General features: G+C 36.2%; 2 protein-coding genes across 3 annotated transcripts; both read left to right on the top strand.

Annotated features, from left to right (window-relative positions):
* Positions 1-477: 477 nt before the first annotated feature.
* On the top strand, positions 478-1,056 carry LOC149202338 (uncharacterized). Its single transcript, XM_089401558.1, has one exon. It carries the CDS (start codon positions 478-480, stop codon positions 1,054-1,056), a length of 579 nt encoding a protein of 192 aa, XP_089257684.1.
* A 22,581-nt stretch (positions 1,057-23,637) lies between these two features.
* On the top strand, positions 23,638-26,593 carry LOC149202337 (uncharacterized). Of its 2 annotated transcripts, none has more exons than XM_089399948.1 (2): positions 23,638-24,182; positions 25,522-26,593. In XM_089399948.1, exons 1-2 carry the CDS (start codon positions 24,047-24,049, stop codon positions 26,553-26,555), a joined length of 1,170 nt encoding a protein of 389 aa, XP_089256074.1. In that variant the 5' UTR covers positions 23,638-24,046; the 3' UTR covers positions 26,556-26,593. The 2 variants fall into 2 exon arrangements, with proteins under 2 accessions (XP_089256074.1, XP_089256073.1); XM_089399947.1 differs by having other exon boundaries at positions 25,519-26,593.
* Positions 26,594-27,746: the final 1,153 nt, after the last annotated feature.

The raw sequence follows: 27,746 nt of genomic DNA, 5'->3' as shown, positions 1-27,746 counted from the left end.
TTTTGCTGAAGATTTGTGAGGCCAGTGTGCAGTGTCTGGATGGGGCAGCATGAAGTTTGAAGGAGTCAGAAGAAGAGATAAATCTGCCATAAGTCGCAACTACCAATGTTGTAAGCTATTCTGTCATGATATTGCCAGTTTTTGATTGGCAGTAGAATTATTTTTCAAATTCCATGTTTGAAGGCCTTCTGAGAATGTTTTTTAAATTCGGAGAAGTTTCAATTGAGTAGATGGGGACATTTTTTATTTCCAGCAATTTTATCTACACAGTTGAAGGAAGAAATTTATATTAAAGCTCTACTTGCTTTGGCATCGGATATATTTATTTTTCCATCTGAGTATTTTTGTGTGTGGCTCTACTTAGCTTATTAACATTAAGTGGTTAATGAGTTAAAGGTTTTTTTGTACCATTATGGATTGAGTCAAGAAGAGTTTTTTTTTTGGGAGAAATTAAAGTACTTGGTAAACCAAATTAAAATGGCTTCAAATACCAACACTACTCAGTCAATTCCTATTTTAACTGAGAAAAGTTATGATTCTTGGTTTATTCGAATGAGAACATTGTTGCGTTCTCATGATCTTTGGGGATTTGTTACTAATGGATATCCCGAGCCTGCTAATGAGGCAGCAACGATGGCTCTTACAAATGTTGAACGAACATTGTTGAAAGAAAACAAAAAGAAAGACAATAAAGCTCTTGGCCTTATTCAACAAGGCTTAGATGATGTGATATTTTCAAAAGTATCAAATGCAGAATCTTTGAAAGAGGCATGGGACATCCTTGAATCATGTTATCAGGGTGTAGTGAAAGTAAAGAATGTCAAACTACAGAATTTGAGAAGAGATTTTGAGAATCTGAAAATGAAAGATAGTGAAACTGTGGATGCTTTTATGACTCAAGTCATGAGTGTTGTTAATCAATTGCAACAATATGGAGAAGACCTCTCAAACAAGAGGGTGATCGAGAAAGTCCTTCAAAGTTTGCGAAAGAAATTTGAAGCGATTGTTGTATCCATAGAAGAGTTCAAGGACACAAGTCAAATGCAAATTGAGTAGTTGACGGGTTCGTTGATTGCACATGAATCCAGGATGTCAAGTTATGATGATAGCTTGTTGGAGAATGCCTTCAAAACTCAGCTTCAATTTCATAGAGGAAGAGGCAAAGGAAGATTGAGTAATAGAGGACGAGGCAGCAGAGTAGCTGATCAAAGACGTCCGCGAGATAATTATGATCATGAAGAGAAATCTCAGCAATGTCCTCCTAATTTAAGGGGGAGTTACAATAGAACCTGGCATCGAGGAAGTCAAAGGTATGATATTTCTAAAGTTCAATGTTATTATTGTAAAAGATATGGCCATTTTGCTACTAAGTGTTTGAAGAGACAAGAAGATGTTGGTAAGCAATCTGCACACATCTCAGAGGAATTTGAAGACAGTGAAAAGCTAGTGTTTATGACTTGTAATGTGACTCGGGAATGTTCGAATGATATTTGGTTTTTAGATAGTGGCTGCAACAATAACATTATTGGAAACAAAGATTTGTTTTCGAATATAGACACTAGTATTTAGTCTGAAGTCAAGTTGGGTAATGATATTAAGGTATGTGTTAAAGGCAAAGGAATGATTGTTGTTTATACTAGAGATGGTGATAGAAGAACAATTGATAATGTTTACTATGTACCTAGCTTGAAATGCAATTTATTCAGAATTTGACAATTGATAGAGAAAAAATATAGATTGTTCTTCAAGAATAATGAGTGTACAATCATTGAAAAATATCCAAGAAAGCAGCTAATAGCAAGAGTAGAAATGACAAAGAATACAATGTTTCCGCTTATAATGAGAAATGAATTGACTGCATCCTTGAATGTTTACAAAACTAAGAATTTCAATGAGTCATGTTTATGGCATTTAAGATATGGTCATTTATATTTTGGTGGTCTAGATTTGCTGCAGAAGAAACAGATGGTGAAAGGGTTACCCAGTATTCAACAACCGATGAGCTCATGTGAAAGTTGTATACTTGCAAAACATCATAGACATAAATTTGTTTATGAAAATTCGTACAGAGCAAGAGGTCCATTGGAGATTGTTCACACAGATTTATGTGGACGAATGCAAACACCTTCTTTGGCTGGTAATGTTTACTCTTTGACTTTTATTGATGACTACAGATGAAATACATGGGTTTGTCTTCTGAAATAGAAATTTGAAGCATTTTCTATATTTAAAAGATTTAAAGCTATGGTTGAAAAGGAAAGTTGAAATCATATTAAAATTTTGAGATCAGATAGAGGTGGTGAATATATGCTAATATATTTCATTGAGTTTTGTCAATCACATGGAATCAAGAGGTAGTTTACTGCACGTTATACTCCACAGCAAAATGGAATAGCTGAAAGGAAGAATTGAACTATTATGAATATGGCTCGAAGTATGTTGAAGGAGAAGCATATACCAAATGAATATTGGGGAGAAGCAGTAGCTTGTGCTATTTATATTCTTAACAGAAGTCTGACTAAGAGCGTGAAGGATCGAGTTCCCGAAGAAGCATGGAATGGTAAGAGTTGTCATATATCTCATTTAAGAATTTTTGGTTGCATTGCTTATGCACATGTTCCTAAAGAATTGAGAAAGAAGTTAGATGATAGAAGTGAGAAATGTATCTTTATTGGATATAGTGACGAGTCTAAAGCATATAGACTTTATAATCCCATCACCAAGAAATATATTATCAGTAGAGATGTTGAGTTCAAGGAAGAAGAAGCTTGGGATGGAAGCATAGATAAATATGTTGCAGAGACAACTGTATTATCTCATGGAGATGATAATGAAGATGAGCAAGAAGCACAAGGTGGACAACCAATTCCATATACACCTGCTCCAAGCACGCTAGCAAGCCAATCACCAAGAGTTAGTCCATTACAATTCAGAACACCGAGAAATCATGAACATGGCGAACCATCAGGTTATGGTGGACAACAAACAACCGGATCAAAGGTAAGTAATTTATTTAATTTTTAAAACATAAAATATTCTAATATAAGAAATATTTTGAATTTATTGAAAAATTAACAATTTAAAGTGAGTAAAAAGCTGTTAAATAATATTTAATTAGGATAATAATTATCATATATAACTTTTACTATATAAAAATTAATTTATTTAAACCTTGAATTAGGATAATAATTATAATAACTTTTACTATATGAAAATTAATTTATTTAAAGTAATTTATTTGAAGGGGTTTGAAAATAAAGATTAAATTTGGTTTATTTCAAGATAGAGAATTTTGATTAAAAAATTTATTTCGGTATATTAAAAATTATATATATATATATATATATATATATATATATAATTTTTATAAATTTAATTTTTATAAATTTTAATATTGTAATAAAAAATTATTAAAATTTAAAATTATTATTTTAAAAATACTTTTCATCTCTAAAAATTTTATTGTAATTAAATAGCTAAATATTTTGAAATAAATATTTTTTATTGCAATTATAAATTTTAATTATATATTTATGAAAAAAATAAAACTGACGTAAATATATATTTTTTTAAAATATTTTGTGAATTTGATTTATTTTTTTTAGAAATATATCAACATGGTTGTCATGGTCTGCCTCTTCATCTGGTCCTGATGATGAACCACACTTGTTGGTTCGAAAAATGTAGGACAAAAAATTCTCTTATGTGATTTCTACCGAAAGACTTTGCTTAATTCATTATGGATCACATGAGCTTGAATACAAAAAATGATAAAAATATTCAGATTTAATAATTACCATATATACATAAACACTAATACAAAATATTTTAGAAATAACCCACATTATTTTTATTCATTTAAAATTTTATAAATAACTATTATCATTTAAAATCAAAATTAACAATATGAACAATAACAATAAAAAAATATTAACATCAATTTTAATATAATGAGTTGAAATCAAGAAAAAATAATTCATCAACAACATCTATATATATATATATATATATATATATATATATATATATATATATATATATTCGTTATATAAAATATATAATTATCATAAAAAAATTCATTGCCATTCCTATTTTGATCAATACTTCCCCACCTGTTTTGACATAACCTCACACGAATGAGAAAATACTCAGGTCGGTGTCCAAATATTATCAAAATATTAATTAATCTCAAAAGTTGGTCGAATAACAATATTCCGTATGAATTCAGTGGCAGAACCCTAACAACCCAGAATGTTAGGAGAGTCGATGTGATGGGATAATAATATTATACATTTAGGGCATCATCTATGAAATTAGAATGAGTGAGATGTCTAGCCTTCGAATAAGTAATATGGGAGTAGTCGCAACGAAGGCATCCCTATGAACAAAGGCAATTCAACAGGCCCAACTCAAACAACCCTAAAAGTTTGGAGAGTGGCAGGGCTGGGATAATATCTATAAGGACCTGCAGTCTGGGTCACCTTCACCGTGCGAAGTGCATGCGAGGAGCATGTGAAAAATGCAAAGTGAATATGCCAAGAAACGAGTTTATAAGGTGTTGGGCGAGTTGAGGGGGTGATCCCACGAGTTGGGCGGGTCGACCCTCCTCCTGGGCGAGACAACACATAGTGAACGAGTCAGCTTGGGCGTTGGGCGTAGGTCAGCCGGGTGACACAACCCGCCACCCGCCCGTATATATTGGCGTGCGTTTGTGGAGGCAAAGGTATCAATCGATCATCATTCAATCAACACGAGTTCGATCAAAGGAGTTCTGCAGTGTGCGGATGAGCTTGCACGACAGGCAGAACTCAGGTGAAAAATTCATGCAGAAAAGTCGGGTGAGAAACTTGGGTGAGAAACTCATGCACAAAAAACTCGGGTGAGGTCGTCGGGCATAAAACTCAGGTGAGGTCATTCGAGCGAGCTGGGTGAGGTCGTCGGGCGACCCGGGTGAAGTCATTCGGGCGAACTGGGTGAGGTCATCAGGCGAGCCAGGTGAAGTTGTTTGGGCGAATCGGGTGAGGTCGTTCGGCGACCTAGGTGAAGTTGTTCGGGCGAGCTAGGTGAGATTGTCAGGCGACCCAGATGAAGTCATTCAGGCGAGCCAGGTGAGGTTGTCGGGCAACCCGGGTGAAGTTGTTCAGGTGAACGAGATCAGGTGAAGGAATTTGGGCGAACTCGAGAGAGTTGTGTGAAGGTGTAGGTGAATGTGTGGATAGGCAGCAGGGTGAGGGCGCTCTGTGCACACCGAAATGAAGGTTGGAACCAAAGGTCGTGAATGAGTGTCGGGCAGGCGGGACTGCGTGTGGTCCACCGAACGGAGGTCGGGTAGGATAGCATGATTTGGGCATTTGTTGAACAAACGGAGAGCGAGTCAGGTGAAGATGTGTGACAAGGTGAACGAAGGGTTGTTGAGTCATGCAGCGACCATGCAGAGGTGCTGATGAGTTGGGCAATCGAGTTTGCCAAAGTTGGAAATTTGGCTAAGTGTAAATTTGGGGTTTCCAAAGATTTAGCTTATACTTTGTAAAAGTGGAAAATTATATATATTGATATCAGGCAGACTCATATTGCAGGGAGTTTCCCCTCCCTTTATATTGTTGTGCAATTGTATATGTGTTAATTGCTGTTGATGATGAATATGTATGGGTTTTCATCTGTATAAAGGATAAAAATAATACTTGGTAACAAAAAATAAACTAAGTATGAATGGTTAGGCGTAGTCCATGAACATAAGTATTGGTGAAAAGAATGTGTTCGGTGGTGCCACACCTTGCTAAAGTGTGGTTGGAAGATTACCACCAGTGTAGGGGCATGACAGGTGGTATCAAAGCTGGTGTATGACGATGAAGTGCTAATCCCACTGCACTATCGTGATAGATGGTATCAGAGATGGTCCAGGTTTTGCAGGAAACCTGGTGAAGTGCAAAGGGGATTTGCGAAAGGATCTGATCCCACTGTCACTTCGTGACAAGTGGTATCAGAGCTAATTCAGGTGGAGTGCAAGCGAAGGAAGTTGATCTTACCAATAGGTGGAATCAAGAGCTGGTTCAGTTTTGCCGAGAACCTGGTGAATGGTGAAGAAATATGAACAGGTGATTCAGGTTGTAGGAAAGTGGATGGCTGAGATGGTAGAAGAACCTATGGTAGGTGAATCTAGCCATGATGTAGGTGAAGCTTTCTGATACAAGGTATTGGAATAGATGAGTAGATGGAGTTCTGAATGGGCTTCGATGAAGGCCAAGAACATGGTGATTCGAGGAGGCTGTTTTAAGATCAAAGAAGAACTTGAAGAACTCAAGGACCAATACGAGGATGTTGCAGATGTGACAACGATGGAGGATGAACTTGAGATTGATCAAGTTGGGCTAGGATCATGCTATTTGCAGACATGGATGAATGAGGATACTCACATGGAGGAACCTCATGATGATGATGTAAGTATTATTGATACTTGTGTTCATTTGAACATTTGGTAGATGGACCATATGCAGGGAAGAGCAAAGTTAGTTTGCCGATGAAAGGGAGCTTCTTACCATAGATGTCTACGATGAGACCTTGTATGGAGAAGCAACAGTTGTTGATTGTTGCAGGACTTGTTGGGGATGTTTGTGACCTTATCATAGAAGGTACAAAGGCCCATGACAAGGGAGGAACATGATGATCATTGCAGAGGATTGGGTCATGCTTTAGCCACATGGAGAATTAGCTAAGTGCTCGGCATGACTCATGAACAGATTGAGGAGGGCACACAATTGGGTTGGTGATACTTGGGTGGACATCTCATGACTGAGACCAAGAGCAAGTCTTGGTGGAACCTTTAGTGGGGGAGATATGGTGGGAGAGACTCGTGATATGATGATGATATGGTTGGGTGACCGAGTTCACTAGACTGAAGTTTGCAGGCTTGGATGGGGATGACCGATTGTTGTGATGGGTCTACTTAGTTGGAATACATGGGCAACTTAGTCATGGACATCAGGTTGGAAACATGGAGCAGGGCAGTCTACGCAGGGACATTATGCAGGAGCACTTGTAGAGGTGTCACTTATGGGCATCCAATGAGTTGTGCCAAGGCGGGGATGTTGTGCAGGTGGATTTGTTGGTGTCACATGGAGATGTTTTATTTATGAGCTGATGGAGAGGTTGTGCACTCTTGTACAACAAGGCCATGGACATGGATGGATTTGTGAGCAGACTATGGAGCATTCCTACTACATGGAGAGTTGAGCCATCTTGCAGAGACCTTTGGGCCGAGACTTGTATTCTTGCTAGATGTTGGTTGGAGATGATTCATGGAGCTCATGGTGACATGAGGTTGTGACTTTTAGGGACTTCATATATGGTGGACTTGGAGGATCTGATGCATTGAGGAGCTGAGGTCAGGGACTTTGATGCAAGATGGGGTGCATACTTTCGAGTACATGTATGGTGTGGCTTAGAAGAGTGGCTTGATGAGGACGATCAATATGAGACACTTTGGAGTGATGGAGTTACAACGATGATGATGCCTTGGTGGCAACACTTGGGCATGGGTTGAGCCGAGACTTAACCACTTTTGACACATGGGAGTTGATTGATCTATGATCATGGGCAACACATGGGAGGTGAGATAGGTGTATACTTGTTTCTATGGAAGACTTGAGGGATGGCACATTACAGATATGATGGAGGTTGCTTCATGGATCTAAATGTGGCACATCAAGAGTCGGGGCTTGATGAGATGATCTCTTCACCTTTAGGAGATGGATGTTTTAGAGATGGATGATGATGTTGGGATAGATGCACCTGATTTCATGCAGTACATTGACACCAAACATCATGGACAACATGTTGCAGATGAGATGGGGACTACTTCATGGACCTGAGCATGGCTTACACTTATATGGAGATGGATTGTTGATCGAGTTGAGAACGTGATAGGACATTCTGAGAAATGACTATGGTGCAATGAGGATGTGCATTCTCATGGTTTGAGCGTGACAGTTGGACTGATCACCCGACTAGTTCGAGTCATGAGGGGTACCAGTGTACAAAGATGTGTTAGCATTATGTTGGAGTATCATGGAAGTAGTTCACACGAGGCAACACATGATGAGGTCGACACGATATGTTGCAGGAAGCATGTAGCTTGAGATGGAGGGGCCAGCCTTCCACAAGGGGGAGCAACATGTGGAGATTGTGACGAGATGGTTGATGATCATGGATTGAGATGATTTTCTGATGTATGACATACCAATGGGGTGTATGCCTTGGTATGAATATCTTGGTGACAGATGGTTTCTGGGATGAGATATTGTCGAGGACGATAATGACTTTACGTGGGGGAGGATGTAAGGACCTGCGGTCTGGGTCACCTTCACCGTGTGAAGTGCATGCGAGGAGCATGTGAAAAATGCAAAGTGAACAAGCCAAGAAATGAGTTTATAAGGTGTTGGGCAAGTTGAGGGGGTAGTCCCATGAGTTGGGTGGGCTGACCCTCCTCCTGGGCAAGACAACACATTTTGAACGAGTCGGCTTCGGCATTGGGTGTAGGTCGGCTGGGTGACACAACCCGCCACCTGGCTGTATATATTGGTGTGTGTTTGTGGAGGCAAAGGCATCAACTGATCATCATTCGATCAACATGAGTTTGATCAAAGGAGTTCTGCGATGTGCGGATGAGCCCACACGACGGGAGAACTCGGGTGAGAAATTCATCCAGAAAATTCGGGTGAGAAACTTGTGCAGAGAAAACTCGGGCGAGGTTGTCGGGCAGAAAACTTGGGTGAGGTCATTCGGGCGAGCCAGGCGGGGTCGCCGGGCAACCCGAGTGAAGTCGTTCAGGCGAGCCGGGTGAGGTTTTCGGGTGACCCGGGTGAAGTCGTTCAGGCGAGCTAGGTTAGGTCGTTCGGCGACCCGAGTGAAGTCGTTCGAGTGAGCTGGGTGAGATCGTCGGGTGACCCGGGTGAAGTAGTTCGGGTGAGCCGGGTGAGGTCATCGAGCGACCTAGGTGAAGTTGTTTGGGTGAATGAGTTTGGGTGAAGGCGTTTGGGCAACATGGGTAAGTCATACGAAGGCGCGGGTGAACAGGTGGACGGGTGGTTGGGTGAGGGCAAGCCATGCATACCGAAACGAAGGTTGAAACCGAAGGTCGTCAATGAGAGTCAAGTAGGCGGGACTGCGTGTGGTCCACTGAACGGAGGTTAGGCAGGATAGCACGATTTGGGCTTTGACTGAACAAATGGAGAGCAAGTCCGGTGAAGATATGTGACGAGGTGAACGAAGGGTTGTTGAGTCATGTGGCGACTGTGCAAAGGTGCTGACGAGATGGGCAACCGAGTTTGCCGAAATTGGAAATTTGGCTAAGTGTAAATTTGGGGTTTCCCAAGATTTAGCTTATACTTTGTAAGAGTGGAAAATTATATATATTGATATTGAGTAGACTCATATTGCAGGGGGTTGCCCCTCCCTTTATACTATTGTGCAATTTTATATGTGTTAATTGCTATTGATGATCAATATGTATGGGTTTTCATCTGTATAAAGGATAAAGATAATACTTGGTAACAAAAAATAAGCTAAGTATGAATGGTTAGGCGTAGTCCATGAACATAAGTATTGGTGAGAAGAAAGTGTTCAGTGGTGTCGCACCTCGCTATAGTGCTGTTGGAAGATTACCGCTAGTGTAGGGGCATGACAATATCGGTCAACTATTAGAGCATCATATCCCAAATTAAAATGAGTGAGATTTTCATCTTTTGATTATCGAATAAGTCTAATGGGAACAATTGATCATCATGCGGTGCAAGAAAGGAAGCCATATGAACAAGAATTAAGTTTCTGGAGAATTGTAACATTCAAGGTTTTTTGAAAGAATTATTGTGGTTATTAAATTTAGTTTTATGATTTACTGTAATTTTTTTTTTTTTATATTATGATAATGACTGGAGAATTGTAACACCCCAGGCTCTTTGAAAGAATTACTGTGGTTATTAAATTCACTTTTATGATTTACTCCATTTATTTTTTGTTATGTTGGAGAATTGTAACACCCAAGGCTCCTTGAAAGAATTACTGTGGTTATTAAATTCATTTTTATGATTTACTGCATTTATTTTCTGTTATGTTACAACAACGATTGGAGAATTGTAACACCATAGGCTCTTTGAAAGAATTATTGTGGTTATTAAATTCAATTTTATGATTTACTGCATTTATTTTCTGTTATGTCATGACAATGATTGAGGCTAGAAATCTAGATAACAAGTTGTTATCTAATTTATGATTGATTAGGAATTGAGACTTGTTAATTAAAACAAATTGTTTGCTACAATTAAAAGAAATAGTTATACCCTGCCCTCAATAGGGAAATATAGCGAGGAAAAGATGGAAATAGAAAACTATCCTAGAGATGGGGTTGGGAAGTTGCTCATTAACAGTCGAATTAAGTGCAAGATGGGCTGGGGTTGGGAAGTTGCTCATTAATAGTCGAATTAAGTGTAGGACTTGGGGATGGAAAATGGAGTCCTGAGGCTGAAGGCACTGACTGTAGTTGGATATAATCTAGTGGAAAACAGTGAAAGTGCTCGGGGGAGAGCTAGGAGGTAATCGCCAGGCTCGTCGCTGGGAGGAGAGACTTTCAAGATATCTTTGGGATTTTCTGATGATCAGATAAGTAAGGATGATGATAGATTAATAGAGTAAATGTTTCCTTACAGTATCATGATAGCTCATTACATAGTATGAAAATTATTCTTAAACTCATAATAGAATATGTTCAAATAGATAATTTCTTTCTTAGACGAGTAGATAAATCTGATGCTTCGTAAGGAATTGAAAGTTCATAGCATGGAAACAATTGTAAATGTATAGTAAAGCCATAAGGCTAGTAAACCATGAAGTCAAAAGGAGCATTCGACTCCTACAGTTCTATTTATAAACTACAAATGTAAAAATGGGTAGAAAACATTTCTGTTACTTTTGGTGGGATAAAATGTAAATTTTAACCTTAAATGGAATATTTCAGTCTATCATTTTGTACTATTAAAGCTTTTGGTATTTAAGAAACAAAGATTCCGCAAGCATATGTACCACAAAATATCTCGATGAATTCCTCAAAACATAACCATTAATGCAAATAAGTAACAAAAGCATTAAATAAAAAACCACTAGATATTAACGAGTTTGCTAAACAATCATATGGAGCAGTAAAACCCCTTCGGTAGGCGATAAAAAGGAAAAGTTGTATATATATACCATATCATTAAAATAAGTAAGGTTTACGACCGAAACATTACTGCAGCAGAGTGCAAAGTTCTATTGCATTCAACCAAGCAAAGACAAAATCAAAGAAGGGAACAAAAACCTCGATTTCTTATAATAAAAACCTTGAACTCTTAAGAACCCTCAACTTTTGAATACATCAAACATTAACTGTTCCAAAGGAATTCTATACCCATAAATTACAAAACTAGAGATTGAACAGTCTTTTGAACCAAAAAGTAAAGCAACCTAAATCAACTTTGCAAATGACTCAATTGACATTAACTTTTTACACAGTCTTCCCAAAATAAGCTAAGAACTAGGTAGGCTTGGGCCAAAAACCTTTGCCAAGTGATTTATCGTAGGCATCAAAACCTTAGCAAGTAAACTGGGTAAGTTTCGGTGAATAATTCCAACCTGTACAAAGCCGTGTATTGTATCAGTCCTCAGGATCTTGGAGGGCACGAAATCAACTCCATATGAACCCAGGTAAGGGCAACACGTTACCTGAAACAACCCCAACACACCATTAACTGAGGTATGTAATATATATATATATATATATATATATATATATATATATATATATATATATATATATATATATATATATATATATATATATATCTAAACAAAAGAAATTGGTTAAGAATAGCAAACTCGACAGGAAAATTCACTTGAACATTGAGGGTTCCATCAGGATGCAGACCTCCTATGTGATAAGAGAAAGACAACCTTAATAACCCGTGGATATAACTAAACCAAACAATGAAACTATGAAATGATTTCGAGGATTAAAATCTCACCTTCCTGGGCTCGACTTTGAATTTCTCTAACCATCGATGAAGCAGAATAGTGTGGCGATGCCCCTGGACTTGGAGGTTTGCCTAATGAACCATTACCATCCATGAGGAATTAAAAGTCACAAAGGAAACAATTATTAGGCATAGAACTATATAAATCAGTTTTGTGCCATTACTTTGCTGAGAAGAACTTCTAGCCGAGACCATGCCTCTCATCCATCAGCTTGTAGGATAGATGGAAGCCATGGTAGCTGAACCTATTACAAAGCAGCTGAACCATCAAAATCCACCGAGTACAAATGTCTCTCCATCCGGTCGAAGGCGGGAGTAGTGTAGTTGGACCGAGCCTAAAACGGCTTCACTATTGGATTGTCCCCAGGCAGATTGATGAAGTTAAGCGAGAACAGGTGTAAATCCAAAGTCTTAGCGATGAACATAAGCATGCTATAGGACAACCACAGATCGTGCCACGTGGAGATTTGTATCTTGTACATCTACACCACAACAGTGTGACGGGTTCCATGACTCAAGTGAGGCTATGTGCCTATTTAATGTTGGACATAGGCCTTAACACAGACTATGTATGTAATTAATATTACATAACAAAAATCAATCAATTGTGCTAAATGAAAAACTTCACCGCTTCGTAATTATAGTAATGAATTGATGTTATATTTGGTAAATTAGGCTTGGTAAGTTAATTTATTTTTTATTATTATTATATATTTTGTAATGTTTAGGGTGTTACAAGTCGTATCAGAGCTCAGGTTCATACACTGAGACTCTTTGGGATATATATATATATATATATATATCAGGTTCGTACACTGAGACTCTTTGGGATATATCTATATATATATATATATACATGCAAGGATTGTGATTTATTAAATCTAACTAAATAAAACACATATGTGAACACAAAGACAGTCTCTATACAAAGGGCAGAATGCAGAGAAGTTCAGGACCACCCAATACTCCAAAACCAGCTTATGTGAATGCTAACCCTGATATTTGGATACAACTGGGCAAGGAGACTCGTCAAGCTAATGCAGTTTTACTCAAAACTGTTCAGCAGTTATGTGCTAAGATGACAAATTTGAGAATAGACAATTAACGATTACGCCTGGAATAGGAGAGGATTCTTAGAAGTCTCTCTAATCAATACAGTCAAAGACATCTAGATCCCAGTGCTGAGAACAGAGAAAAGACCCCAACAGCTCAGCATGGTGAGGAAAATGTTGAATTAGCCGAGAGACATAGCGAGGATAAAGAAGGATGCTCAAATAATGTTTCTAACCAATGCAAAACAAAAAGACAAAAGTCAGAACTACAAGGAGAATTCAAAAAGATTAAACCATCACTCTTCAAAGGGTAATATGAAGAAGCAGTGGAATCTTGGTTAATTGATATGGGTAAATATTTTTAGATTTACAAATATACAGATAAGTTGAAGGGTCGTTTGGTAGTTTATCAGTTAAGAGGTAAGGAAACCCTATGGTGGGAAGAAATCAAAACAGTAAGAAAGATTGATGAGGAACAAGTGACGTGGAATGAATTCCAAAAACATTTTAAAGATAATTGTCTAACTTAGCATTATTATGCCTAGAAAGCAAAGGAATTTCACGAATTAAGACTGGGGGCCTTAACTATGGATGAGTATGTGGCTCGATTCACCTCCCTTCTATGCTATGTGCCTTATATGCAGGAGGAGAAAGCCAAGATTCAATGTTTCATTAGTAGCTTACCCAAATTCATGAAGGAGAAACTTGAGTTCGACTACCCCAAAACAATGGATGATGTAGTACGGAAAGCCCACATATGTTACCAGCAAATGAAATAGAAAAATGAAGGATCTAAAGGAGGGATGAATAAGAAGGGAAGAAGTTTGATTCCAAGTAGACACCCAAAATTTTCTAATAGCAGAAATTTACAGCAAAAGCCTCTTAATAAATTCCGAGCAAGGAACAAACCTAAGGCTGTCTACTATGAAAATAGACAGTTAGAAGGGGTTAATAAATTCAGTAATGATCAACAATCAAAACTGCCATTGCAATTCTAGGGATGCGAAGAACCTGACTACTACACTGTTTGTATAAGGCGAGAATGGAACAACTTGCAAACATGCAGGAAGCATCTACTGTTGGAGAAGTGGTGAGGAACATACCCAAAATTAATGCTGCCCTGGATGATCATCAAGCAGAGTATTAACCCACCATGATTGAATGTGAGGACCAGTAAATTTCCAAAACCTTGGCTAGTTCAACTAGCCACTGGGGCAAAAAGAAAGGTAGTTGCCAAAACAAAACAATGTCCCATAACCATCTCAGGACAACCCATTCACGTGAACCTCAACATTCTCCCTTTGGGTTCATATGACATTTTAATCAGAATGGATTGGTTGGAAAAATGTTGGTCCTTGGTTGATTGCAAGCAGAAAACTATCAATTTTATTTCAGAATCAGGACAAAGGAGGGAACTTCAAGGAATCAAGACTAATACCAAACTGTGCCCTATTACTACTAGTCAGCTAGGAAAGTGTATTAGGAAGGGTTGTCAAATATATGTTGTTCAAGTGGGATTTACCAACTCCAAGAATAAAATGACCTCGAAAAATATTCTTGTCATTCAGGGATTTGTTGATGTATTTCCTGAATCTATTCCTAGATTACCACCCAAACGGGATATTGACTTCACCATTGAACTAGTTCCAGGTGCAACCCTGGTATCCAAGGCCCCTTACCACATGAGCATACCTGAGTTGACAGAACTCAAATGTAGCTTCAGGAGCTTCTAGATAAAAAGTACATCCGCCCTAGTGTGTCCCCTTGGGGAGCTCTAGTACTATTTGTATGGAAGAAAGATGGAACTTTGAGATTGTGTATCAATTATCATCAATTAAATAAGCTGACCATCAAAAATAAGTATCTGCTGCCACATATTGATAATTTATTCGATCAAGTGCAGGGAGCTAAAGTATTCTAAAAAATAGACTTAAAATCAGATTACCACCAGATAAGGATAAAGGAGGAGGACATCTACAAAACTACATTCCTAACTCGTTATGGTAACTACGAGTTCGTAGTGTTGCCATTTGGCCTCACAAATTCAGCAACTACCTTTATGAGTTTGATGCACAACACTTTCCCGCCCTATCTTGAAAAGTTTGTGTTAATTTTTATTGACGACATTTTTATATACACTAAAATTCAGGATGAACACAAAGAAAATTTGAGAATTGTGCTGCAAACTTTACGAGAGAACCAATTATATGCTAAATTTAGAAAATGTGATTTTTTCAAAGATTAGATCCAATACTTGGGTCACGTTATATCAGTGGAAGGAATAGCGGTGGACCCAGAAAAGATCAAAACCATTATGGAATGGACCGCTCCAAATAATGTCGATGATATCAGATCCTTCCAGGGTTTAGCTGGGTACTACCATTGGTTCATTGAAGGGTTTTCAAAAATTTCTTTTCCAATGACTTCCTTACAGAAAAAGGGATTCACCTTTCAATAGACATCCGAATGTCAGAAAAACTTTCAAAGATTAAAAAACCTACTTACCACTGCACCCGTGCTAAAAGTAACAGACCCAGAAAAGTCTTTTGTGGTTTGCACGGATGCAAGTAAAGAAGTTGTTTGCAGAGTGCTAACACAAGAAGGAAAATTTATTACTTATGAATCATAGAAATTGAAGGATTATGAACAATGATAGTCCGCTTATGAACTTGAATTAACAGTAGTAGTGAATGCATTTAAAATGTGGCAACACTACCTATTGCAGAAGAAATTTTTGCTATTAACAGATCATAGTAGCCTTACTAATATCTTCAACCAATCTAGCCTAAATGCCTAACAGGCCAGATGGACGACATTTTTAAGTGAGTTCGATTTTGAAATGAAGCATCTTAAAGGGAAGGAAAATCGGGTGGCTAATGCATTGACTAGGAAGGTACGTTGCATTTATGAGGTTAAAATCATTCAAGCATGTTCAAACATTCTAGAAATTATAAAGGAGGCATCGGTCAAAGATCTAGAATACACTTTTCTTTGGCAGCAGACAAAGGAAGCTCTGTTAAAAGGAGAAAAATCAGATTTCAAAATAAATCTTGATGACATCCTTACCTTCAAAAATTGAATCGATGTTCCTAACCAAAGCGTTGTTAAACAATTAATAATGTATGAGTTTCATCAAAAACGTTGTGTGGACCACTCAAGTTACCAAAAATTATTATCAGCCATCAAGAAAGGGTATTTTTGGCCCGGATTAAGGAAGGATGTCACAGACTATTTATCCAAATGTTTGGAGTGTCACTTGGTGAAGGAAAAGCATCAACATCCCTCTGGTTTGTTGCAACCACTACCCATTCCAAAATGGAAATGGGAGACCATATCATTAGACTTCATCACAGGTTTACCCTACACTACGAAACAACATGTCTCAATTATGGTTGTAGTAGACAAATTGAGAAAAACCGCACGCTTCATACCTGTAAAATCCACTTACAAAACTATGGAAATTGCGAACATATTTATGAAGGAAATCTTTTTCCTACACGGTATACCCAAGGTGGTAATTTCAGACACGGATGTGAAATTCACATCCACATTGTGGAAAGCCCTCTTTTCAGGATTGGGTACGTAGATCCATTTTATTACGGCTTATCATCCCTAAACAAACGGGCAAACTGAACAGGTGAATCAAGTGCTGGAAGACATGCTATGCATGTTTGTGATGCAATAGCCACATAAGTGGGAGGATTACCTCCACCTTGTAGAATTGGCATACATTAATGGATATCACGAATCACTGGATATGAGCTGCTTTGAGGTTTTATATGGAAGAAAGTTCTCAGTACCCGTTGACTGGAATAACCTTATTAATAAGCTAGCATTGGGTCTCGACATGCTAGCTGAGATGGAGGAAGTCATTAAGAATGATTGATAAAACCTAAGGGCTGCCCAAGATAGGTAGAAAATGTATGCAGATAGAAAAGGGACATACAAATAATTTCAACCGGGAGATCATGTATATCTAAGGCTAAAGCATTGAAAAATTTCCTTACAATGGAGGGGTTGTGCTAAGTTAGCACCCCAGTAATGTGGAACTTTTCAAGTCTTGGAATGAATTGGACCAGTAACCTATAAACTTGTGTTACCAAGCCACATTCAAGTCCATAATGTTTTTCATGTTTCATTGTTAAAGAAATATGTGTACAACCCACAACATATAATAAACTAGGAAAATATTCAGGTCGAATCGGAAGGAGAGTTTCTGGCAGAAACTCTTCGTATTCTCGATTGGAGAGAAACCACCTTGCGAAGGCGAGTCATCACCTAGGTTAAAGTGCAGTGGAAGCACTTTAGCCCGGATGAGGCCACTTGGCAAGAGGAAGAATTTATGCGGGAAGCTTATCTGGCATTATTTTCTTAAATTAGAAAGAACACTAGGGATGGTGTTCCTCACACGGGGGGGAGATGTAACACGCCAAGCTCCTTGAAAGAATTACTGTGGTTATTAAATTTAGTTTTATGATTTACTGCATTTATTTTCTATTATGTTATGACAATGACTGAGGCTCGAAATCCATATAACAAGTTGTTACCTAATTTATGATTGATTAGGAATTAAGACATGTTAATTAAAACAAATTGTTTGCTACAATTAAAAGAAACAATTATACCCCTGCCTTGGAAAGGGAAATATAGAGGGGAAAAGATGGAAAATGGGAAACTATCCTAGAGCTGGGGGAAAGAGTGACTAGTGGGAAGTTGCTCATTAACAGTCGAATTAAGTGCAGGACTTGAGGCTGGACAGTGGAGTCCTGAGGCCCAAGGCACCGACTATAGTTGGATATAATCCAGTGCAAAATAGTGAAAGTGCTTGGGGGAGAGCCTAGACGTAATCGCCAGGCTTGTGGCTGGGAGGAGAGACTTTCCAGATATCTTTGGGATTTTCTACTGATAAATTAATCAGATAAGTAATATAGCTTTTTATTTAAGCGAGGATGATGATAGATTAATTACAGTATCATGATAGCTCATTACATAGTATGAAAATTATTCTTAAACTCGTAATAGAATATGTTCAAATAGAGAATTTATTTCTTAGACGAGTAAATAAATCCGATGCTCAGTATAGGAATCGAAAGGAGTTCATAGCACGAAAATAATTGTAAATGTATAGTAAAGACACAAGGCTAGTAAACCATGAAGTCCAAAGGAGAATTTGGCTCCTACTGTTCTATTTATAAAATACAGATGTAAAAATGGGTAGAAAACATTTTTGTTACTTTTGGTGGGATAAAATGTAAATTTTAACCTTAAACAGAGTATTTCCTTCTATCATTTAGGACTGTTAAAGCTTTTGGTATTCAAGAAACAAAGATTTCACACACATAGGGTACCACGAAATAACTTGGTGAATTCCTCAAAGCATAACCATTAATGCAATTAAGTAACATAAGAATTAAATAAAAAACCATGCAAATATCAACGAATTTGCTTAGCAATCATATGGAGCAGTAAAACCCCTTCAGTAGGCGCTAAAAAGGAAAAGTTGTATATATAGACACTATCATTAAAGTAAGTAACGTTTACGACCAAAACATTACTGCAATAGAGTGCAAAGTTCTATTGCATTCAACCAAGCAAAGACAGAATCAAAGAAGGGAACAAAACCCTTGATTTCTTATAATAAAACCCTTGAACTCTTAAGAACCCTCGACTTCTGAATACATCAAACATTAACTGTTCCAAAGGAATTCTATACCCATAAATTACAAAACCAGAGACTAAACAGTCTTTCGAACCAGAAAGTAAAGTAACCTAAATCAACTTTGCAAATAACTGAATTGACATTAAATTTTTACACAATCTTCCCAGAAAAAGCTAAGAACGAGGTAGGCTCTAGCCAAAAACCTCTGCCAATTGATTTATCGTAGGCATCAAAACCTTAGCAAGTAAACTGTGTAAGTTTCGGAGAATAATTCCAACCTGTACAAAGTCGTGTATTATATTAATCCTCAAGAACTTGGAGGGTGCGAAATCAACTCCATATGAACCCAGGTATGTGAACCACATTACCTGCAACAACCCCAACACACCATTGACTGAGTATGTAATAAATATATAGATAAAAGAAATTGGTGAAGAATGGAGCAGCCGATGAGAAAATTCCCCTCAACATTGAGGGTTCCATCAGGATGCAATCCGCCTATATGATAAGAGAAAGACAACCTTAATAACCTGCGGATATAACTAAACCAAACAATGAAACTATGAAATGATTCCACAGAGTAAAATCTCACCTTCCTGGGTTCGGCTTTGAATTTCTCTAACCATCGATGAAGCAGAACAGTGTGGCAATGCCCTTGGACTTGGAGGTTTTCCTGTCAAACCATTACCATCCATGAGGAAGTAAAACTCACAAAGGAAACAATTATTAGGCATAGAACTGTATAAATCAGTTTTGCACCATTACCTCACCGAGAAGAACTTCCAGCCGAGACCATGGCTCTCATCCAACAACTTGCAGGACAGATGGAAGACCTGGTAGTTGAACCTGTTACAGAGTGGTCGAACCATCAAAACCCACCAAGTGCAAATGTCTCTCCATCTGGTCAAAGGCAGGAGTAGTGTAGTTGGACCCAGCCTAAAACTGCTCCACTGTTGGATTGTCCCCAGGCAGATCGACGGAGGTAAGCAAGAATAGGTGTCAAGCCAAAGTCTCAGTGATGAACGAAGGCATGCCAGAGGACAACCACAGATCACGCTGCGTGGAGAGTTGTACCCCGTGCATTTACACCAGAGCAGTGTGACGGGTTCCATGACTCGAGTGAGGCCATGTGCCTCTTTAATGTCTGACAGAGGCCTTAATGTGGACTATGTATGTAATTAATATCACATAACAAAAATCAATCGATTGTGCCGAATGAAAAACTTCACCGCCTCATAATCATAGTAATTAATTGATGTGATATTTTGTAAGTTAGGCCTAGTACTTTTTTTTTAAATTATTATTATGTTTTTTGTAATTTTTAGGGTGTTACAAGAATGTAGCCTCATGTGTCCTCTCACCATTACTTTAGTTGCAAAAATTGGAAAGTGAGAATGGTGAGCCATAATTTTGAAAAAAATATCATTAGTCTTTTTATAATTTTTTTTAAAATAAACTTTGCAGGTCTATAAAAGTTTATATTTCTTAGTTAAAATTAATGAAAATATATTTTTTATAAATTAATATTATATATATAATAATTAAAAATAAATATTGAAATAAATACAACTTTAAAATTTCCAATGATTTATTTTTATTAAATTTTAAAAAATAATATTAAATATTCTTAATCTACTTAAAAATGGATTATTTTTAACATTCAAGATATAATTACCTTTTCTTATATTAAAACATATTTATTGATTTTTTTTTGAGTAATTCCATTCATTTGTATTCTCCATAAAAGTTATAGTTATTTGAAGATATATAGTATTAAGAACATCAAAAGAAATATATTATAGGTGCAAAAAATGTTCAAAACCATTTAATTTAATTTCATTTTAAAAATTATAAAATATAATGCATTCTAATTTTTAATTATATTTATTAAAAGATATATATTATTGAGAACATTAAAATAAATATATAATAGTTGAAAAAAGCTCAAATAATTTAATTTAGTTTCCTTTTAAAAATTATAAAATATAATGCATTTTAATTTTCTCTTGAGACTAGACATTTTCAATTTTATAGATAGGCACTATCATCTATACTTTACTATCATCTATATTTCATGTTTTGAGGATAATAGACATTGTTGATCATCTTATTATTTCATGTCATGGTGATTTAGGATGTGTTTTTCTTAATAATCTTTTAAAACAATTTTGAATATTATGGTATTAATACGATGTTAGTGATTTCAATTTTATTTATTATGCATATATTATAATGGTAAGATGTTATTGACAATTGATTGAGTACAACTCATATTCAAATTTTAATTTATTAATGATATATTATTACAAAATATGAATGACATATTAATGATTACATCCATAAGTTGTGTGCTTGTTGAATGAATCACATATGGGTGATGGGGCTATCCAAGGTGGATTGGATAATGACATATTAATTATTACATCCATAATGTGTGTGATTGTTGAGTGAATCACACATGGGTGATGGGGCTTTCCAAGGTAGCTTGGATCTTTATCGAATGTTTGCCATGGTGTAGGTCTGGGATGGTGTCCATGATTCCACTCATTATCACTTAAGTTGTGCCTTAGGTTGGAAGGTGTTAAGAACATTTTCCTTAAAGTTAAATGATGTTCCTCTATCATGTGTCTTTTACTTTCCATTAGTCATAGATATTTTAAGGGAAAGCCTTGTGGCAGCCTTCAAAATCAATGATTACATCCATAGGTTTTGTTCTTGTTGAATGAATCACACACGGGTCATGGGGTTATCCAAAGTAGGTTGGATGTTTATCGAAGGTAGGGGATAGTGTAGGTCTGGGATGGTGTCCATTATTACCTCATTATCACTTAAGTATTGACTTAGGTTGGAAGGTGTTAAACACATTTTCGTTGAAGTTAAATGATGCTCCTCTATCATGTCTCTTTTACTTTCGATTAGTCATAAATATTTTAAGGGAAAACCTGGTGACACTCTTCAAAATTCACGAGGAAGTTCTTCATCTACTTGGTATGAGTAAACAAAAATGTAATTGGAATTCAATTCAATGAGTGAAAAGATTTAAGTAAAAACATATAAAGAAAAGAAAAGAAATTCTAAGTAAAATCTAAATTTAAAATTAGAAAAACTTTATTAAAAGTAATATATATATATATAAATCAAATTAAAAAAAAAAATTAGTGAAATAATTTTAACTCAATCAAGTATTCTAATTATCCTAAATAATAAGATATTGATTAATCTTTATATCAAAGAGCATTGTTCATGAAATAAAAACAAAAATAAATAAAAAATTAGAAAAGTCTATATTTATTAGAGCTATTCACGTGGAGAAGACATAAGAAAGAAATTAAATAAATGAAGTTAGAAGAAAAAAAAATAGAAAGAGTTAGAAGAAAATAATAAAATAAATAAAGTTGTAAATAAATAATAAAATAAAGGAGGAGAAACTCTTAGATAATTATGTTTCTTTTTTGAGTTTTTTTCATTCATGAATAAAAATTTAACTTAAGAAATTATCAATTAAATTTTTATCCATTTAAATATTAATTCATAGTATTTTATCTTTCATAATGAGTGGTGTGTCTATTTAAAAAATGTATATTTCATATACTTATACATAATTCACATATAAAAAATTTAAAAAATATTCTTCTCTACTTTTTAATATTTTTATTTATTATTTTTTCTTTTCACTTAATTTCTTAATGGTTTGTTATTGCTCTTTATTTTTATCATGAATATGTTGAAATACGATTTCATATATGTATGTAATATTATTTTGCCTCTTACAGTGTATTTTATTATTTAATTTGAAATGACTACATTCTAAAATAACATTTTTAAATGGCTAATTTCAACTTTTTAAATTAATTATATATGTTTAAAATAATAAAATTGTATCCATTTTCCATTCTAGAAACTATTAATAGTAGAAAATAAAGTTCAAAGTCATTCAAATAAAGTTTATTTTATCAGTTGTAAGAATTGAGTTAAGGTATAAGAGGAAAAACATTCTTTCAAAAAAAATAAACAAAAACAATCATTGCTTTAACCCATCCTAAATAAACTTAAATTGAAAATTAATTTTAAGATATCCAAAATTTCCTACTCTAAATTTACTACCCTCACCCGCTCATTTTTTTCGACACAAATTTTGTAAAACAACAAACAATGCTTGCACCATTTCTTCATAATACCACACATATTAACGGAAAGATGGAAATGCGGATATTGCCCTTGGAAAAACCCTCGACTAAATGAGAACGATATTTGCCGCTGTGTAAAATGATGAAAAAGCCCAACATAAAGAGAACAAAACAGAACAGTTAATTGAAAAGTGAAAGTCACGGAGTGAAGCATCCAAAGACTTGAATTTAAACAAAAAGTAATATTCTGCTGTATAATGTTTGTTGTGCCAGGGCCAAGTGTCAAAAGAAAATTCGAAGATCAAAAAAGTGTCTATGGACAGTTAGAAAAACATGAAGGCTTAGCAAATTGATACGACTAAAGGAGTACGTGTCCGCATTTCTAGAATGGTGCATTGCATTCAGAACGATTGACATTACCGTTCAAATGTCATCCACAGTAATTAACATTACCGTTCTATTTCCCGTTTTCTCAAAAAAATTGCTTGCCAGCAGCAGGAACACTTACATTTATAGAAAAACCTGAAAACTAATGCCAATATTGAAATTTGGCCTAATACAGTTTTCAATCAAATCACAATATTTTATAATATAAGTTTCAATTTAAAATATAGAAATAAATTCAGCATCAGCCTGGAAAACCTTTTACTCAACAATTGGTGCAAAATTGACCAGAAACTCAACCACACAAAAAGCCAAAAAGTCCCCCCGTTAGGCTGTTCTCCAAAACGCCTCAGGACGGCGGTGTTTAAGGTAGAAGTGGGAACCCTGGCAATAAATAGTTATATCCTGTGAAAGTTGAAAAGGTCCCAGGTCACTAACTAGGGCTTCATCCCAAAACCCTATCGGTTGTGAATGCTTGAAGACAGATCAGCCGTCTGAGCCGGGGATTCCTCAGGGGCTTGTCACGTATAGCCTGCAATTATTTTTACCAGATTAGCGGTCCAATAGAGAAAATTGAAATGAAGATTGACCTTCTGTAGAATTTCCCCCTATATCCGAGCTAGGGTCGAGGTAATTTACTATAACGAATGTGGGGAACGAGGGATCCGTCCTCACTATATTCCTTTCCGGCGTTGATTGTTCCAAGGATCTGTTGTCCATTATTTATAGCTCTTCGGCGTAGACGGTGGACGTGTCCTTTATCCAATGGAGAACAAACCCGATCAATCGGAAGCCGGGCAGAAGAGACGGGGAACTGCGCAGCAGAGGGTCACATTCACAACGCATGGCGTCAAAGAGAACGATATTACTAGTCAGCACATTACAGCATCATCCGGCCAAGGTGATACCCTGAATCTTATGCCAGTGACTGTCAAGTTTTGGCATAGCTTCTGTAAGTTTTCTTCTTAGATACGGTTAATACAATTTGTAAATCTCGTGTATCTCGATCGGATCGTGCACTGGAAATGATATAAAGTGTGGAAGAAATTCAGATAAAATCTAAAATCTCTGTAATATGTTAGTTATCAAAAGGAATCAAAGGAAGAGAGAAAAAATTAGCAACATATGAAAGAAAATAGGTTTGCGATAGCACCAAAAACCAAACCATAGAATGGAATCAAATCTGTCTTCTGTTAACTAATTTTCCAGAGAGGGAAATAGGCGAGAAAGCTCAATCTTTTTGCGCCGTAAGCGATGTAAATTTAGGTTTGCAAATATCGATTTTATCCGCAGAAGCCGGTTATTGTGCAGCTCGGGGTTTGGAAGATGTGGTTTTTGTCTGCGTTCCACTAATAATATTTTTCTTTTGATGCAGGGGGGAGTTGAGCTGTGTGATTTTGTTTACCCTATTTAAGTGATTATAGCTTAGTTTGCTCAATCTTTACTATATGGCCTTTTCTTAAATGTTATTGTAAGAAGGGTAGCAGAGATGTACCTTTGTAACCCTAAGTTACTAAAATGAAATTGCATCCCCTCTTTATCAATACAAGCAAGATAGATGTATTCTATTCTTGTTTCTAGTTTTAAGAACATAGATGCTTATTGATGGATTAAGGGTTTCGAAGATCTTAACGTTCTATGGATTCATATGAACTGATCCTTTCGAATATTTCTTCATGGGTTAGTTTTTCTAATTATACGACCATCTGCAACCCTTCTCATCGGACTAGCAATTTGCTTACAAAGTATTAGGACAACGATGAAAACTCAAGCCCCTCTCGCTGTAAACCTAACAGCCATGATCTTATTCATATCGCTTTCGGGGAGCGTTTTTAGAAAACCGGTTTGAGACCAAATTGAAATTGAAATGGGTTAGATAGAATAATACAAATATTTCAGTTGATTACACAAAATTTGATTGATGATTATAATAAATTCAGTAAAAATTATTTAAACTTTTTCTTACTGACTAGTGACAAAATAACTCAACATGCAAATACACATTATATTTAACTTTACAAACGACCTAAATCTATTTTACTCCACTTAACTGATTCTCTAATTTTAAACAACTCTCCAAGCAAGAGTGACTAACTTTAACAAAATGCTGATTAAAACCACTAAAGAAAATCAGTTAAATTGAAAACAGTAAGGAGTAAATTTCCAGAACTTACATCCTTCTGGGGTAATATGTGTGTAAGATGAAAGATTGTTGATGTTGTGTTGGTGTCATGCAGAAGGGGCAAGCATGGTCACGCTACCTCAACACCAACAACGTAATCGAGAAAATGAGACGAACTTTAAAAGAAAGGAAGTGAATCCGCGGAATCCCCCTCCAAAAAGACATTACAGAGGAGTAAGGCAGAGGCCGTGGGGAAAATGGGCTGCAGAGATTCGAGATCCAAAGAAGGCAGCACGAGTATGGCTGGGCACATTTGAGACTGCAGAAGATGCTGGGAGAGCATACGACGACGCTGCTTTAAAATTTCGAGGGTCAAGGGCGAAATTGAATTTTCCTGAAAGAATCAACCTCCGGAACGAGGATCCTCCGGGTATGAACATGCAAGATACCGCAGCAATTGCCGAGTTCGGTATTGAAGTTGCACGCGCAACATCCTGCCGATCTCTGGCCACTAATGATGATGATTTGTCGGCAGCGCCGGAAGGCTGTCGTAGTCTACACGTGGAAAGCATTAGTGGAGAAACGTATTCTGATCGACTCCACCATGGGATTCCACCTCCGTATTTCATGCAAGTCGACTCACCGTGTTTATCAATATTTTCAGATGTATATCACCATGGCCAACCACTGCAAAATCTAGGGTTCGATGCCGAGCAGGCTAATTCTAACCCTAGTTTAGTGCCGCAGTATTCCGCTTATATGAGATATCAGCAGAAACCAGAACCCTTTAATCAACAGTTGGCTTCTATGGTGTCCATCCAAAACGAGCCAGCCCCATATTATAATCGACAACTGCCAATTACAAGTAGGCCTAATTTAGTTTCATCGAATTACACAGGTTCGACGGTATCCATGTTCAATAACTATGTGCAGACGCAGCAGCTGCAGCAACATATGCTTATTCATCAACAGCAGGTCCCATCATTTAGCACCACAGGGTATGGCGAGCTGTATAACTTTCGTGAAAGAATCGTTGATCAGACATCTGACAACATGCTAGTCTGTTCTCCGTCTCAATCTGAATCCTACAATAATTTGGATTACAATTCAGGAGTTCTTCCTGCACGTAATTTGAATGGCTCAGAACTTTGACTAAAGAAAATGTTATATGATAAGATGGGTTATCCACAGATCTGGTTTTCCATTGGTACGCCTCTGATGATTCAGGTATCAGCCGCGAGCTGAGCGCTTTTGATATATTTGCTCTAAATCATTTCTAGACATTTCCACTGGCTTTTCAAATTACTATCGATACTATTCAATGTTATGTTTTGTGGCAATACATCCTGTGACTTTTTTATTTTGATTATTTCTATAGTTTGGAAAAATAATTGACTATTGCATTGAATGTAGTGTACTGTCAGTTCTAATACATTTGAACTTACATGATTTCTTTTTAAGAACAGTAATTCAAAACGTATTGTCATTGATCTCTCTGACACACTTTAGAGTTTCCTCTTTGATACTAAAAACAAAAGCTTTGTTTTATAATATAACTTTTTAAGATAGAACAGAATACTACATAGGTTTTTGTTATTGAGATCTTTCGCACAGGTTATTTTTATTGAGATCTTGCACACACTATTGGTTGTCCATTGATATGAAAGGCAGAAGCATTTCTTTAACATAGAATATAATAGAATATAATATTGTACGGATAATATGCAGAAAAACAATAGGTTGGTTGTTTATTGATATAAAAAAACTTAGTTTTAAAACCAAGTAAAATATTGTAAAGGTTATTGATACTGATATCTGTTAAATTTTTCGCTGCTAATTGATATCAGAAAACAACATCTTTGGGTTAAGATAAAATACAATATTTAGGAGATAATTTGTAGGATTTATAATAAACAAAATAAAATAAAAAATTTAGAGATGAACATTTTAAAATATAAATTTCATTGGATTATTATTTATTATTTCATACTATATATTTTAAAATATGTATCTATTTATTTTGTTATTGAATTTATTAAAATAATTTATATAATAATGTAACATAGAGATGTACTTTCATATTCCGCATGAAGGGAGAGAGTGTATTATTACGAAATCTATTTTGTATTCTCCTATGATGTAAGCCCTTTTCTTAATTCTTCCTGTATTTTTTTTTTTAATTCTTGCCCAAATTAAATTTTTGGTATTTCTCATAAATATATTTTTTGTTGTGCTTTTTTTTCTTTCACTAATCCCTATTTGATAGCCTTTTGTTTTATTCATTCACATTCAACTCCATAAGAGCGCTTATCCAGTTATAGGCATCGCATGTATTTATTATTA

This window comes from Pinus tabuliformis, chromosome 2_1, assembly GCF_031772625.1.
Source record: "Pinus tabuliformis cultivar Carrire ecotype Pingquan chromosome 2_1, CPIR1, whole genome shotgun sequence".
Classification (NCBI taxonomy): Eukaryota; Viridiplantae; Streptophyta; class Pinopsida; order Pinales; family Pinaceae; genus Pinus; species Pinus tabuliformis.
The sequence above is the reverse complement of the archived record's forward strand: the minus strand, read 5'-3'. Positions and strand labels throughout refer to the sequence as shown.